The sequence below is a fragment of the Acanthisitta chloris genome, unplaced genomic scaffold (assembly GCF_000695815.1).
Source record: "Acanthisitta chloris isolate BGI_N310 unplaced genomic scaffold, ASM69581v1 scaffold10202, whole genome shotgun sequence".
NCBI lineage: Eukaryota > Metazoa > Chordata > Aves > Passeriformes > Acanthisittidae > Acanthisitta > Acanthisitta chloris.
This window is the reverse complement of record NW_008658792.1, coordinates 1-12,786: the sequence shown is the minus strand read 5'-3', so window position 1 is coordinate 12,786 and position 12,786 is coordinate 1. Positions and strand designations below refer to the sequence as shown.

Sequence of the window (12,786 nt, the reverse complement as noted above, 5' to 3'; positions counted from 1 at the left end):
CTGGAGCAGCTGGTTCAGGAGCTGCTAGGAAAGAGAACCACAGGAGCTGGAAGGGCTGGGCCAGTTCCTCTGCTGAGGGATGAGATTTTGGGGGTCTCTCCCTGGGGTTCAGATGTCTTTGATCACCTCTTCCAGCTCCTCTTTGGTGTACATGTGGAATTTCATCCCAGGCTCCACTGTGGCAAGCTGGAAGGGAAGGAATAAGGGGTTAATGTGGCTGAGAGCAGAGAGCAGCTGTTCCTTCTCCTGATCTGCCAACCCAGCAGGATCATTCCAGCCTGGAACAGGCTCTGTGATTCCCTAAAATAGCTGCCTGGCACAGAAATAGCTTTGGATTGACTCAGTCTCCTCCTAGGAGCAGCAGGAGGGAATGGTAGTGGGAACAGACAGGCTGGAGGGGGAAAAGGCATCAAACACTGCTAGAAGAGGGGAATTCCTGCCTCTCCAAGTGCCTCTTCTCCCCCAGGAATCAACCAAGGGGATAAATCCTGTTCTGTCTGAGAGCTGAGGGTTGGCTCAGGGAAACTGAGCATTCTGCAGGGAGATCTCCAAGGAAAAGCCCAAGGGATGAGGCTGGGGATAACACAGTGCCAGGGCAGGCAGCTCTGGCATTCCAGAGGCAGCAACAGGACAAGGGATACTGGACTGGCAAGGCTGGAAGAGGGATGGGAGGGATGAGGGTTCACACCTGGCTCAGGAATGAGAGCCCAACACACAGACAGATGTGCCAGTGGGAGAGACAAGGATCCAGGAGAGAGATGGGGTGCACTGGGAGAGAGCTGGGACAGGCAGGAGGGAGCTGGGATGCTGCAGGAAGGAACTGGGATGGGGCAGGAGTGAGCTGGGATGCCTTGGAAGGGAGCTGAGATGCCCTGGGAGGGTGCTGGGATGCTGCAGGAAGGAACTGGGATGGGCAGGAGGGAGCTGGATTGCCCTGGGAGAGAGTTGGGATGGGCAGGAGGGAGCTGGACTGCCCTGGGAGAGAGTTGGGATGGGCAGGAGGGAGCTGGGATGGGCCAGAGTGAGTTTGGATGGGCCAGGAGCAACCTGCAATGCTCCAAGAAGGAACTGGGATAGGGCAGGAGAGAGCTGGGATGTGGGAAATGGCCCAAAGCTCATCCCAGAGCTCCCACCACAGCCTTGGTTTCACCTGGAATTCTCAGACAAGGTGGAGACACTTGGGGATGCTACTTTAGGCCCTCAAATCATGAAATCCTGGAATAGTTTGGGATGAAAGAACCTTAAAGCTCATCCCATCCCACTCCCTGCCATGGGCAGGGACACCTCCCACCAGCCCAGGTTGCTCCAAGTCCTGTCCAAGCTGGAACACTCCAGGGATGAGGAATCCACAGCTCCTGTGCAGGGACTGAGCTGACCTTGGACCCAACCAGACTCAACAGGACCCAGATCCCCTAAAACCACCTAAAAATCCCCCAAATTCATCAATAAATCCCCCTAAACCATCACTCGGACACACCAAATCCTCGTTTTCCACATCCCAAACTTTTCCCTCACTTTCTCCCTACAACAGCTCCAATATTCTCTGAGAAGCTTCCCAGGTAAGTCTTGGAGGCTCCTGCCCCAGGAGGGAGCTGGTTCCAATGGATTTGACCCTTCCATGACCACACTTTCCCCTCCCTCTTTATTCCTAGATGGCAAATGCCACTGTAGAGTGGATAACTGGGAGCAGCACATCCTTCTAGGAAGCCAAGAGCCCTTCAAGGGGAGGATTTTCAGCCATGGGGTGAGTTGAGTCAATAGAAACCTTTGGATCCTCAGCACATTCCTGTCCTCGTTCCCCCTCTGGCACAATTCCAAGCCCTCCTCCCCATTCCAGGGCTGTGCCAAGCACAGTTAAGCCCTGTTAAAAAAGGGATATGACATCAGGATACTGTACACATTCCTCTCCCTCACACTGTACTAGGAGATTCCAGGAGAAAACTGATGGATGGGAGCTGGGAGAGCACCTGGGAAGGAGATTCCAGCTGGGTAATACCAGTTTGGGACATAGTATCCAAGTTTTCCTGTGCTTTTTGGCTTTCTCCTCTGAAAGGAATCCTGTCAATCCCACTAGGAATGCTCCCGAGCAGGAATACTGAATAAAAAATGGGATGCACACCTTGAGGCTGTTAAGAAAAGGATTCCCAGTGTCCAGAAGGAAGGAATGGGAGCAGAGAGAGGCTCAGGAGTTGGAATGCTAAGGCCTGGAAAGCTTTGGTGTTTCATATCCCACCAGAAATAGAAGCAAACTCTATTCCCCAGCCTGAAATCACCTCCCTGCTATCCCAAACCACGGAGGATCTGGGAATTCCACATCCATAGAGGAGCCTAAGGAGGTTTGGGGAGATTGGATCCTCCAGTCTGGGGGTTCTGCCTGCTCCAGGAGCAGAGCCATTCCTGCAGGATCAGCTCCCACTCCTGCCAGCCCAGGGATTCCTGGCTGCATCCCAGGCCTGATTTAGCACTCAGGAATTGGATGATGTTCATTCCTTCTACTATTACAGGCAGGAGGGCAAGGAAGAATGGCTAAAGCCAGGGAAAAAGGGATCCAGGTGCCACTCCAGGTCCCTGCTGACAGGGGAAGGGCAGAGAATTCCCTGTGCTAAGCACGGATTAGGCAGGGAAACACAGCAGGATGAGCAGCTCTGGAAAGGGAAAACCTTCCATGTTCCCAAAGTGTCCCACAGAAGGTGGTGGAAAGAGAAGGAACAGAAGGTAAGGGGAAGGAAGCCTGAAGAAGCAGCAGGAACACATCATGGAATATCATGGAAGGGGCAAGAACACATCAGGGAAGGAGCAGGAACCCCATGGAACCTCAGGGAAGGGGCAGGAACTGCGTGGAAGGGGCAGGAACATACCAGGAAAGGTGCAGGAACCCCAGGAAACCTCATGGAAGGCAAAGGAATCCCAGGGAAGGAGCAGGAACACATCAGGGAATATCATGGAAGGGGCAGGAACAGTAGAGAAGGGGCAGGAACACATCACGGAATATCATGGAAGGGGCAGGAACAGCAGGGAAGGGGCAGGAACACCATGGAAGAGGCAGGAACAGCAAAGAAGGGGCAGGAACACATCAGGGAAGGGGCAGGAACACATCAGGGAAGGGGCAGGAACACATCAGGGAAGGAATGCGGGAAGGGGCAGGAACACATCAGGGAAGGGGCAGGAACACATCAGGGAAGGGGCAGGAACACATCAGGGAAGGGGCAGGAACACACCAGGAAAGGGGCAGGAACACCAGGGAAGGGGGAGAAATCCTGCATCAGGCAGCTGCTGGCTCGGGAAGCTCCCGAGCTGCTCCATTCCCTGCTCCAGGAGCAATCCTGCCTGCAGGAGGCCTCACCTCGATGTTGGTGGCGTTGAGCTTCTCCTCCATGACCTGCTTGAGGATGACCAGGGAGGATTTGATGGCTTCCTTCAGCGTCATGGACTGCAAAACAAGTCTGGATCAGGGTGGGAGGCTTGGGATGAGGCTCCTCTCCCTCCCCTTGCCCAAATCCCTTCAGCCAAGCAGCCAACGGAGCAGCTTAGCCAGGGATCTGCAACATCCCCAGGAGATCTCAGGCCTGGGCACATCCTGCTCTCTGGGTCCTCTTCATTTGGCCACATCCAATCCCACTGAGGGATTGGGATATGAGGAGATGTTTCCCTGCAATTTCCACCCTCAAAATCCAGATTCCCTCTAGGCAGAAGCTTCTGGGCTCTCTTTAATCCCATTTAATTCCTATCTAATGACAAATCTGACCCAAATTTCCACCATGGAAAATAACTTTGTACTTGCAAGAGGATTGACAGGAGAATTAGGATAATTCCAATGGATAAATGAGTATTCTCAGCCTGAATTGTGCATTCCATGAGGGTCTGGTGTCTCTCCACACAAACCAGACACTTCCCTCTTCATGAGGTGAAAAAATCTCTATTTAATGGCAAATCTGTCCCAAATTTCCAGCATGACACCTAACCTTGCACCTGGAAAAGGACTGGCAGGAGAAATTGCCTAATTCCAGTAGAAAAAATGCGTGTTTCCAGCCCTAATTGTGCTTTCCATGAGGGTTTGGTATCACACCACACAAACCAAACACTTCCAGCCCTGTGGGGGGGGTGAAAAAAATCCTATTTAGTAGCAAATCTGACCCAAATTTCCTTCATATAAACTAATTTTGTATCTAGATGAGGATTGACAGGAGAATTGTGATCGTTCCAATGGATAAATGGGTATTCCCAGGCCTAACTGTGCTTTCCATGAGGGTTTGGTGTCTCACCACACAAACCAAACACCTCCCTCTTCATGAGGTGAAAAAATCCCTATTTAATGGCAAATCTGTCCCAGATTTCCACCATGGAAACTAACTTTGCACCTGGAAGAGGCTCAACAAGAGAACTTGGATAATTCCAATGGATAAATGAGTTTTCCCAGCCCTAACTGTGCTTTCCATGAGGATTTGGTGTCTCACCACACAAACCAAACACTTCCCTCCTCATGAGGTAAAAAAAATCCCATTTTGACAGCAAACCTGCCCCAAATTTCCAGCATGGAAGTTGTTCCCTTCCCTGGCCAAGCAGCTGAGGGCACTGATAGGATCTCCCTGTGTTTGCAGCTGCATCCACATGGATCCTGATGCCAACAGCAGCACTTGGAGCTCTGAGTTATTTATAGACCTCTTCCTACATGGTCCTAATTACCCCCAAGGGGCCACAAGGTGCTGGGAGTAACTTCACTCCTCATCGTAGAGCTCCTCAGCACTGCCAGCTACTCCCAGGATGCAGTGCCAAGGGCTGATCCAGCCCTGAGCAGCTCCAAGTCATGATCCTCATGGAATTTCTCCCTCTGAGGGGATGCTGGAGGGTGCTGAGGTGTCCCTAAGCCTCCAGGTGTGACCCCAAACCCTCCCAAAATCCAACCCTTACCTTGTGGTAAACCTCTTGCAGGGAGCTCTGGGCTCCCTCGGAGGCAGAGCCGATGGCTCTGGCATCACACTGCACGAACGTTCCCGAGGGATCCATGTGGAACCTGTGGGGATACAGTGGCACCAGCTCTCCCCAAGGGTTCTCCCAGCAGTTTCCTGCATGGATGGAGCTGAAATTCCTCCCCCGAGGAGCTCCAGGCTCACACCACACTGCCCTGTGCTCAAAGCTGCCTCATTTCCCTTTGGATTTGCCCCTTATCCTGATTTTTTTTTTTCCTCAATCCACCAAGTTTTCCCTGCTGTGGCTCTGCCAAGCCCTTCCCACCTCCAGTGGGGCTGTTTGAATCTCCAAGTTCAGGTTACAGGAGCTCCACCACCTCCCCCAGGAATGTCACAGGGATTATGTTACTGTGGCTCTGCTGCTGCTTTAGGGAAAGGTAAGGAGAGACTCAGGATAAGGAGAACTTGAACACCTCCCTCCTGCCCAGGAAACCATGTTTGACAGAAAAAAAAAAATCAAGGATTTAGGGAAGAGATGATGTCTTTTCCATGCCAAACAGGCAGGAAGGGCTCAGGGAAGGGTTTAGGGAAGGGTTTCCCATGCCAAACAGGCAGGGAACACTCAGGGAAGGGCTTAGGGAAGGGTTTTTAAGGGAAGAGACGGTGTTTTTTCCATGTCACACAGGCAGGAGGGGTTCAGGGAAGGGTTTTCCATGCCAAACAGGCAGGGAGGGCTCAGAGAAGGATTTTTTTAGGGAAGATAAAGGTGTCTTTTCCATGCCAAACAGGCAGGAAGGGCACAGGGAAGGGCTTAGGGAAGGGTTTTCCATGCCAAACTCCAGGGAGGGCTCAAGGAAGGGTTTTTTAGGGAAGAGATGGTGGGTTTTTTCCATGTCAAACAGGCAGGGAGAGCACAGGGAAAGGTTTAACAGCATCAAGGAACACATCAGGTTCATAATGGGATAAACCCTGAGGGTTTGGCCTAAGGGAAATCCTAGAACTATGTTGTTCCCACATCCTGGGAAGTTTTCAAGTAGAGGTTTGGTGTTTTCCCCTCGGATTACAGAGCACAACTCACAGCTGAGGTCCTTTCTCATCCACTCCTCCGAAGAGCAGAGCAACACCGAATGGGCGGGACTGGGAGGGAAAGGAGGCACAGGTGAGGTCAGGGAGGACCCAAAGAACCCCCAAAACACAGAGCACCCCTAGAGCACCCCCAGATCCTCACCATAGCCCCAGGGTCAGCATCCTCCTCCCCAAATTGCAGGGCCAGGTTGGACACAGCTTGGGTCACACTCTCCACCGTCATCGTCTCGTTGTAGGTGAACCAGTGATTCTGTGGGGAAAAGGCAGCGAAAAATTCTAGTTATCTCTCTGATCCCACAGATCTGACACTCCTGGATGGGTGAGGAAAGGGGTGGAATGATATCCTCATGTCTACCCAGGGTAACTTCTCCATGGAGCTCTGGGCACAGCTTGTTGTCCTGTGAAGCATCAGGAAGGGAGTGGAAAGCCCAGAAATCCTCCCAAAATCTTGGGATAACAGAGCCAAGAGGGAAATTCAAGGCTAGAGAGCTTAATCTCAGCATCTGTTTAGGAAGCAGTGTGTTACCCAGCTCTCCAGAAGCTGCAAAAGTGCTGATATGCAAGAAAACCCCCTCAGGAAAAGCCTTTCTTGCAGCCTCTGAGGCACATGGAATTTCAAGGGATAAACAAGCAGCAATATAAGGACTATTTAGCCAAAACAGAGTCAGACACAGCCCTGAGATTCCCAGCAAACCTCCCACTTTCCAACAGCTCCTTTGCTGGAATGATGTGGCCTTGCCTAGCACTTCCAAGTGCCGATGGAACACTGTGCTGAGGGCAGGAATGTGAGTCCTTACCTGAGTCTCCACTCTGGCCTTATCAATCAGAGTCTTGGCATCAGCTATCAGACCACTCATGGCACACCCTGGAATGGCAGAAGGGAAGCAGGAGTCATTCCAGACATTATTTGGGATGTCTCTTCCCCCAAAACTCCCCAGGGTGAAGGACAAAGGGCTGCAGAGAGGGAGAGGGGGATGTGTCCCTCAAATCCCAGAGGAAGGTTTGGGTCCCTCAGGATGACAAGGACATGGAGGGGATGGAGTGTGCTGGGAAGGGGTTGAAGCAGCAGGAGAAGGGTCTGGAGGATTCCTGAGGGAGCTGGGGTAGGGCTCAGCCTGGAGAAATGGAGGCTCAGGGGGTCCCCAAGGGGACAGGAGGTGCAGCCAGGTGGGATCTGCTCCCAGGGAACAACAGGAGCAAGAGGAAACAGCCTCAAGTGGCACCAGGAGAGGTTCAGGATGGATATTGGGAACATTCCTAGATGGAAAGGGCTGTCCAGCCCTGGCACAGCTGCCCAGGGCAGCGTGGAGTCACCAGCCCTGGAGGTGTCAGTCCCATGTGGATGTGGCACTTGGGACATGGTCAGTCTTGGCCTTGGCAGTGCTGGGAAGGGTTGGACCCAGTGGGCTCAGAGAGCTTTTCCAGCCTGAGCAATTCCCTGATTCCAAGGTGAAACAAACCCCTCCTGGTGCACTGTTTGGCTCCCAGAGGCCTCCAGCCCACACAGTGTGCCATGTGCCACCAACCACCTCCTCACCTATCCCTGCACCTGCAGCACTCCCTGTGTGCCCTTCCCCCACAGCATCCTGAGTCCTGCCCCTGTGGTATCTGTGGGGAGGGGACACATCCCAGGGGTCCCTCCCTGTGTCCCTGCTGTCCCACCCGTGCTCCCTTCCTCCAGCAGCATCCCAAATCCTGACCCTGTGGGTGTCTGTGATGAGGGGACATGTTCCTCCTGTGTCTCCCCTGTGTTCCTCATGTCCTCTCTGTGTCCCACCTGTGTTTCCTTCCTGCATCAGCATCCCAAATCCTGACCCTGTGGGTGTCTGTGGGGAAGGGACACATCCCAGGTGTCCCTCCCTGTGTCCCTCCTGTCCCCACTGAGCTCCTTTCCTCCACAGTATCCTGAATCCTGACCCTGTGGTGCCTGTCACAAGGGGATATGTCCCAGCTGTGTACCCTGTGCTCCCTTCCTCCATCAGCTCCCTGAATCCAGACCCTGTGGGTGTTTGTGGTGAGAGGACATGTCCTTTCTGTCCCCCCCTGTCCCCACTCTGTTCCCTGTGTCTCCCCATGTGTCCTCTTTCTCCACCACCATCCTGAATCCTGACCCTATGGTGGGAGGACACATGGATGTGATACTCCACCCAGCTGTGTACCCTGTGCTCCCTTCCTCCATCAGCTCCCTGAATCCAGACCCTGTGGGTGTTTGTGGTGAGAGGACATGTCCTTTCTGTCCCCCCCTGTCCCCACTCTGTTCCCTGTGTCTCCCCATGTGTCCTCTTTCTCCACCACCATCCTGAATCCTGACCCTATGGTGGGAGGACACATGGATGTGATACTCCATGGTCAGTGCAGTGGTGGCCTTGGCACTGCTGAAGGAATGCTTGGACTCCATGATCTCAGAGGGCTTTCCCAACCTGAACAATTCCATGACTCCATGGGATTGCAGAAGATTTGTTCCAGAGCTCCCTGTCGGGAAGAGCTTCCCAGCAGCCCCCAGCACAGATCCTGCACCAGGGAGAGCAGAACTGCACCACAAGCATCCAGGGAGGAGGAAATTGGACTCTTGGAGCTGCTCCCACCCCACTGGCAGCAGGACCGTGGGGGTCTGGGAGGTCTCCTGCCTTTCAGGTTGACATATTTGGTCATGAGCCCATCAGGGCCCCTCAGGGCACGGGTGGCTCAGGGCACCAGTGCTCCCTCCTGGAGCAACTGGCCTGGACTCAACTCTGCCGTAATTCCCTGCCCTCCCAGGGCTAAATTTGGGATAAGCCTTCATGAGGGAGGTCACTGAGGCAGGGAGAGAGCTTCAGCTGCCTCTTCCTGCCTCCTGGAGCTATGTCCTGCTGGCTTGGAGCCTGGAAAACCAGTGAGCAGGAGGAGCTGGTGTGCATTGGGAGGGATGAGCTGTTCATCCCAAGGTTCAGCTTCCCAAACTCCCAGGGGATGGAATTCAAAGGGAACTGTCCCAGAGGAGTCTCCAGAGGTGAGTCCTCCCTCCTCACCTATGTGGGAGTCGATCTCCACAATCTTCTCGATGCTGCTGGGCTCCATCAGGGGAGAAGTGATCCTCTTCTCCACAGCCAGGCACACTCCTTCCGACGTCTGGATCCCAATGGCTGTGGAGCCGAGCTGGGAAACACCCACACAGCCTCCAGCTTACACAAATATCCACAGAGATCCACAGGAATCCACAAATATCCACACATATCCACAAATAATCCACCATTTTCCACAGACACGCACAGATATCCACAATTTTCCACAAATATCCACAATTAATCCACCATTTTCCACAGATATGCACAGATATCCACAATTTTTCCACAAATATCCACGATTTTCCACATCTCAAAGCTCTTTTTGGTTTGGATTCAATCCCATCTCCCACATACAATCCCACTCTGCAGTGTCACCACCATGGACACCAGGATAGCTGAGGGAGGGAACAGGTCTCAGGGCTCCTGGCAGGCCCTGCCTGGATTCCACCAATCCCTGTCTTCATCCCACCAACACTCACCTTGATCCTACCTTGATCCACCAATCCCTGCCCTGATTCAGCCCTGATCCTATCAACCCCTGCATTGATCCCTCAAATCCCTGCCTGGATCCCACCAGTCTTGATCCTACCAGTCCCTGCCTTGATCCTACCAAGCCCTGCCTTGATTCCACAAATCCCTTCCTTATCCCACCTTGATCCTACCAACTCCTGCCTTGATCCCACCAACACCCACCTTGACCTTACCTTGATCCCACCAGACTCGATCCTGCCTTAATCCCACCAGCCCCTGCCTTGATCCCACCTTGATCCTAACTTGATCCTGCCTTGATTCCACCTTGTTCCTACCCTGATCCCACCACCACCTACTTTGATTCCACTTTGATCCCATTAGCCTCTGCCTTGATCCTACCAAGCCCTACCTTGACCCCACCAATCTCTCCAATGATCCCACAAATCCATACCTTGATCCCACCACACCATACTTTGATCCCACCAACCTCCACCTTGATCCCACCAGCTCCTGCCTTGATCCCAACCCCCACCTTGACCATACCTTAATCCCACCAGCCCCTACCTTGAGCCCACCTTGACCCTGCCTTCATCCCACCTGGATCCTCCCCTGATCCCACTAACCCCTGCCTTGATCCCATCAGTCCCTACCCTGATTCCACCAACCTGTCTTGATCCCACCAACCTCCACCTTGATCCCAAAAATCCCTGTCTTCATCCCACCTTGATCCTACCAGCTCCTGCTCGATCCCATCTTGAAGCCACTACCAGCACCTACCTTGATCCTACTAACTCCCAACCTTGATCCCACCTTGCTCCCAGGAGCCCCTGCCTTGCTCCCACCTTGCTCCCAGCACCCACATCTTCCCCACCCCATGGAATTTCCCAGGATAACTGCCCCAGTTGCAGTCCCAACATCCACATCAGGCCATGGGTTTAATTTCAGCCCCAAGACTCCCTGGAAAACTGCAGCTCCAGCCTGACAGGGATCTGTATCTTCATTCCTTTACCCACATCCCCCAGGGAGCTTTTATTCCCAAATCCATGATAATTTTACTACTTTCCTTACATTTTTTGTTCCTCCTTTTAGTGCTCCAAGAAACCAAAGCAGCACAGGGAAGATGAAACCAGGATCTTACTCTTCCCTAAATCCAAACACCTCAGAGCTTTGCCTTGAGCTGTTCCTTCCACATTTAAGCTTATTCCCAGAACAACTCCCACAGGAATATTTATCAGTTGAGGACATTTAAGCCCCAAAAGGCCCTTCAGAGGTGAATTTGCTCCTACCAACCTTCACCTCCAGCTTTGAAATCCATCTGAGGAAGTTTTAGATTGGATTTGGGGATAAACATTTTGGGATTGGGTTTGGTTTGGGCATAAATCACTTGGTAGGACACAGGGAAGGAACATCCCCTGAATTTGGGGGAGAATCCATGGGATTTGGTCCTTAGTGATCCATAGAAGAACAGAGCCATAGGATGTCAGGCTGGATCAGTCCTAACCAGCCCAGGGTTTGGGGGGGTGAAGGAGCCCCAAGTGTCACAGCAGGACAGAAGTGACAGTACCTTTATGGCCTCAATGGCATATTCCACCTGGAAGAGTCTTCCCTCGGGAGAGAAGGTGTTCACTCCCCTGCAAGGGCAAGGACAGCATAGTGAGGAGGGCAGGGAAGGAGTGAGGCCACCTGGGGACACAGGGAGGGACACCTGGGAGGTGTTCTCTCCCCACAGGGTCAGGATTTGGGATGCTGCTGGAGAAAGGAAACACAGAAGGGACATAGGGGAGACACAGGGGGGACAGCTAGGACATGTCCCCTCATCACAGACACCCACACGGCCAGGATTTGGGATGCTGATGGAGGAAGGAAACACAGGGTGGGACACAGGGGAGACATAGGGAACAGAGTGGGGACAGGAGGGACATGTCCCCTCACCATAGACACCTGCAGGGTCTGGATTCAGGATGCTGTGGAGGAAGGGAGCACAGGTGGGACATGGGTGACACATCCCCTCACCACAGACACCCACTGGCTCAGGACTCAAGATGCTGTGGAGGAAGGGAACACAGGTAGGACACAGGGAAGACAGGGGTGACACAGGGGAGACACAGGACGGGACAGGAGGAACATGTCCCCTCATCACAGACACCACAGGATCAGGATAGAGGATGCTGATGGAGAAAGGGAGCACAGAGGGGACAGGAGGGACATGGGAGACACAGGGGAGACACAGGAGGGGACAGAAGGGACATGTTCCCTCACCACAGACACCTGCAGTGTTTGGATTCAGGGAGCTGATGGAGGAAAGGAACACAGGGGACACACAGAGGGAACAGGAGGAACAGGTGCCTCACCACAGGCACCCAGTGGGGACAGGAAGGATTCAGAGGGGACACCTGGGATATGTCCCCTCCCCACAGACACCCACAGGGTCAGGATTCAGGGTGCTGTGGAGGAAGGGAACACAGGTGGGAGACAGGGAGGACATGGGGAACACAGGGGAGACACAGGAGGAACATGTCCCCTCATCACAGACACCCACAGGGTCAGGATTTGGGATGCTGCTGGAGGAAGGGAGCACGGGTGGGACAGCAGGGACACAGGGAGGGACCCCTGGGATGTGTCCCCTCCCCACAGATACCACAGGGGCAGGACTCAGGATGCTGTGGGGGAAGGGCACACAGGGAGTGCTGCAGGTGCAGGGATAGGTGAGGAGGTGGTTGGTGGCACATGGCACACTGTGTGGGCTGGAGGCCTCTGGGAGCCAAACAGTGCACCAGGAGGGGTTTGTTTCACCTTGGAATCAGGGAATTGCTCAGGCTGGAAAAGCTCTCTGAGCCCACTGGGTCCAACCCTTCCCAGCACTGCCAAGGCCAAGACTGACCATGTCCCAAGTGCCACATCCACATGGGACTGACACCTCCAGGGCTGGTGACTCCACGCTGCCCTGGGCAGCTGTGCCAGGGCTGGACAGCCCTTTGCATATAGGAATGTTCCCAATATCCATCCTGAACCTTCTCCGAGGTTCTCTCTCGTTCCCTGGGAGCAGAGCCTGACCCCACTTGGCTGCACCTCCTGTCAGGAGGTGGATAGAGCAGAAGGTTCCCCTGAGCCTCCTTTTCTCCAGGCTGAGCCCACACAGCTCCTCCTGCTGCTCCTCAGCCCCATTCCAGGACACACTCCTTCCTCTGGATCCCTCACCTCATCCCATCCCACCCCATTCCCAACCACGTGTGTGCTCCCCGGTCCGCAGCCTTCCACACGGGGCCCGAGCAACACCC

The 12,786-nt window shown here is 53.7% G+C and overlaps 1 protein-coding gene across 1 annotated transcript; it reads right to left on the bottom strand.

Annotated features, from left to right (window-relative positions):
- Window positions 1–2: 2 nt before the first annotated feature.
- On the bottom strand, window positions 3–11,139 carry PSMA5 (proteasome (prosome, macropain) subunit, alpha type, 5; the record flags this gene model as incomplete). Its single annotated transcript, XM_009085219.1, has 8 exons — window positions 3–186; window positions 3,344–3,430; window positions 4,909–5,011; window positions 5,986–6,044; window positions 6,136–6,243; window positions 6,791–6,858; window positions 9,002–9,128; window positions 11,073–11,139. Coding segments are annotated over 8 exons (697 nt in total), but the record flags the coding sequence as incomplete, so codon positions are not given.
- Window positions 11,140–12,786: the final 1,647 nt, after the last annotated feature.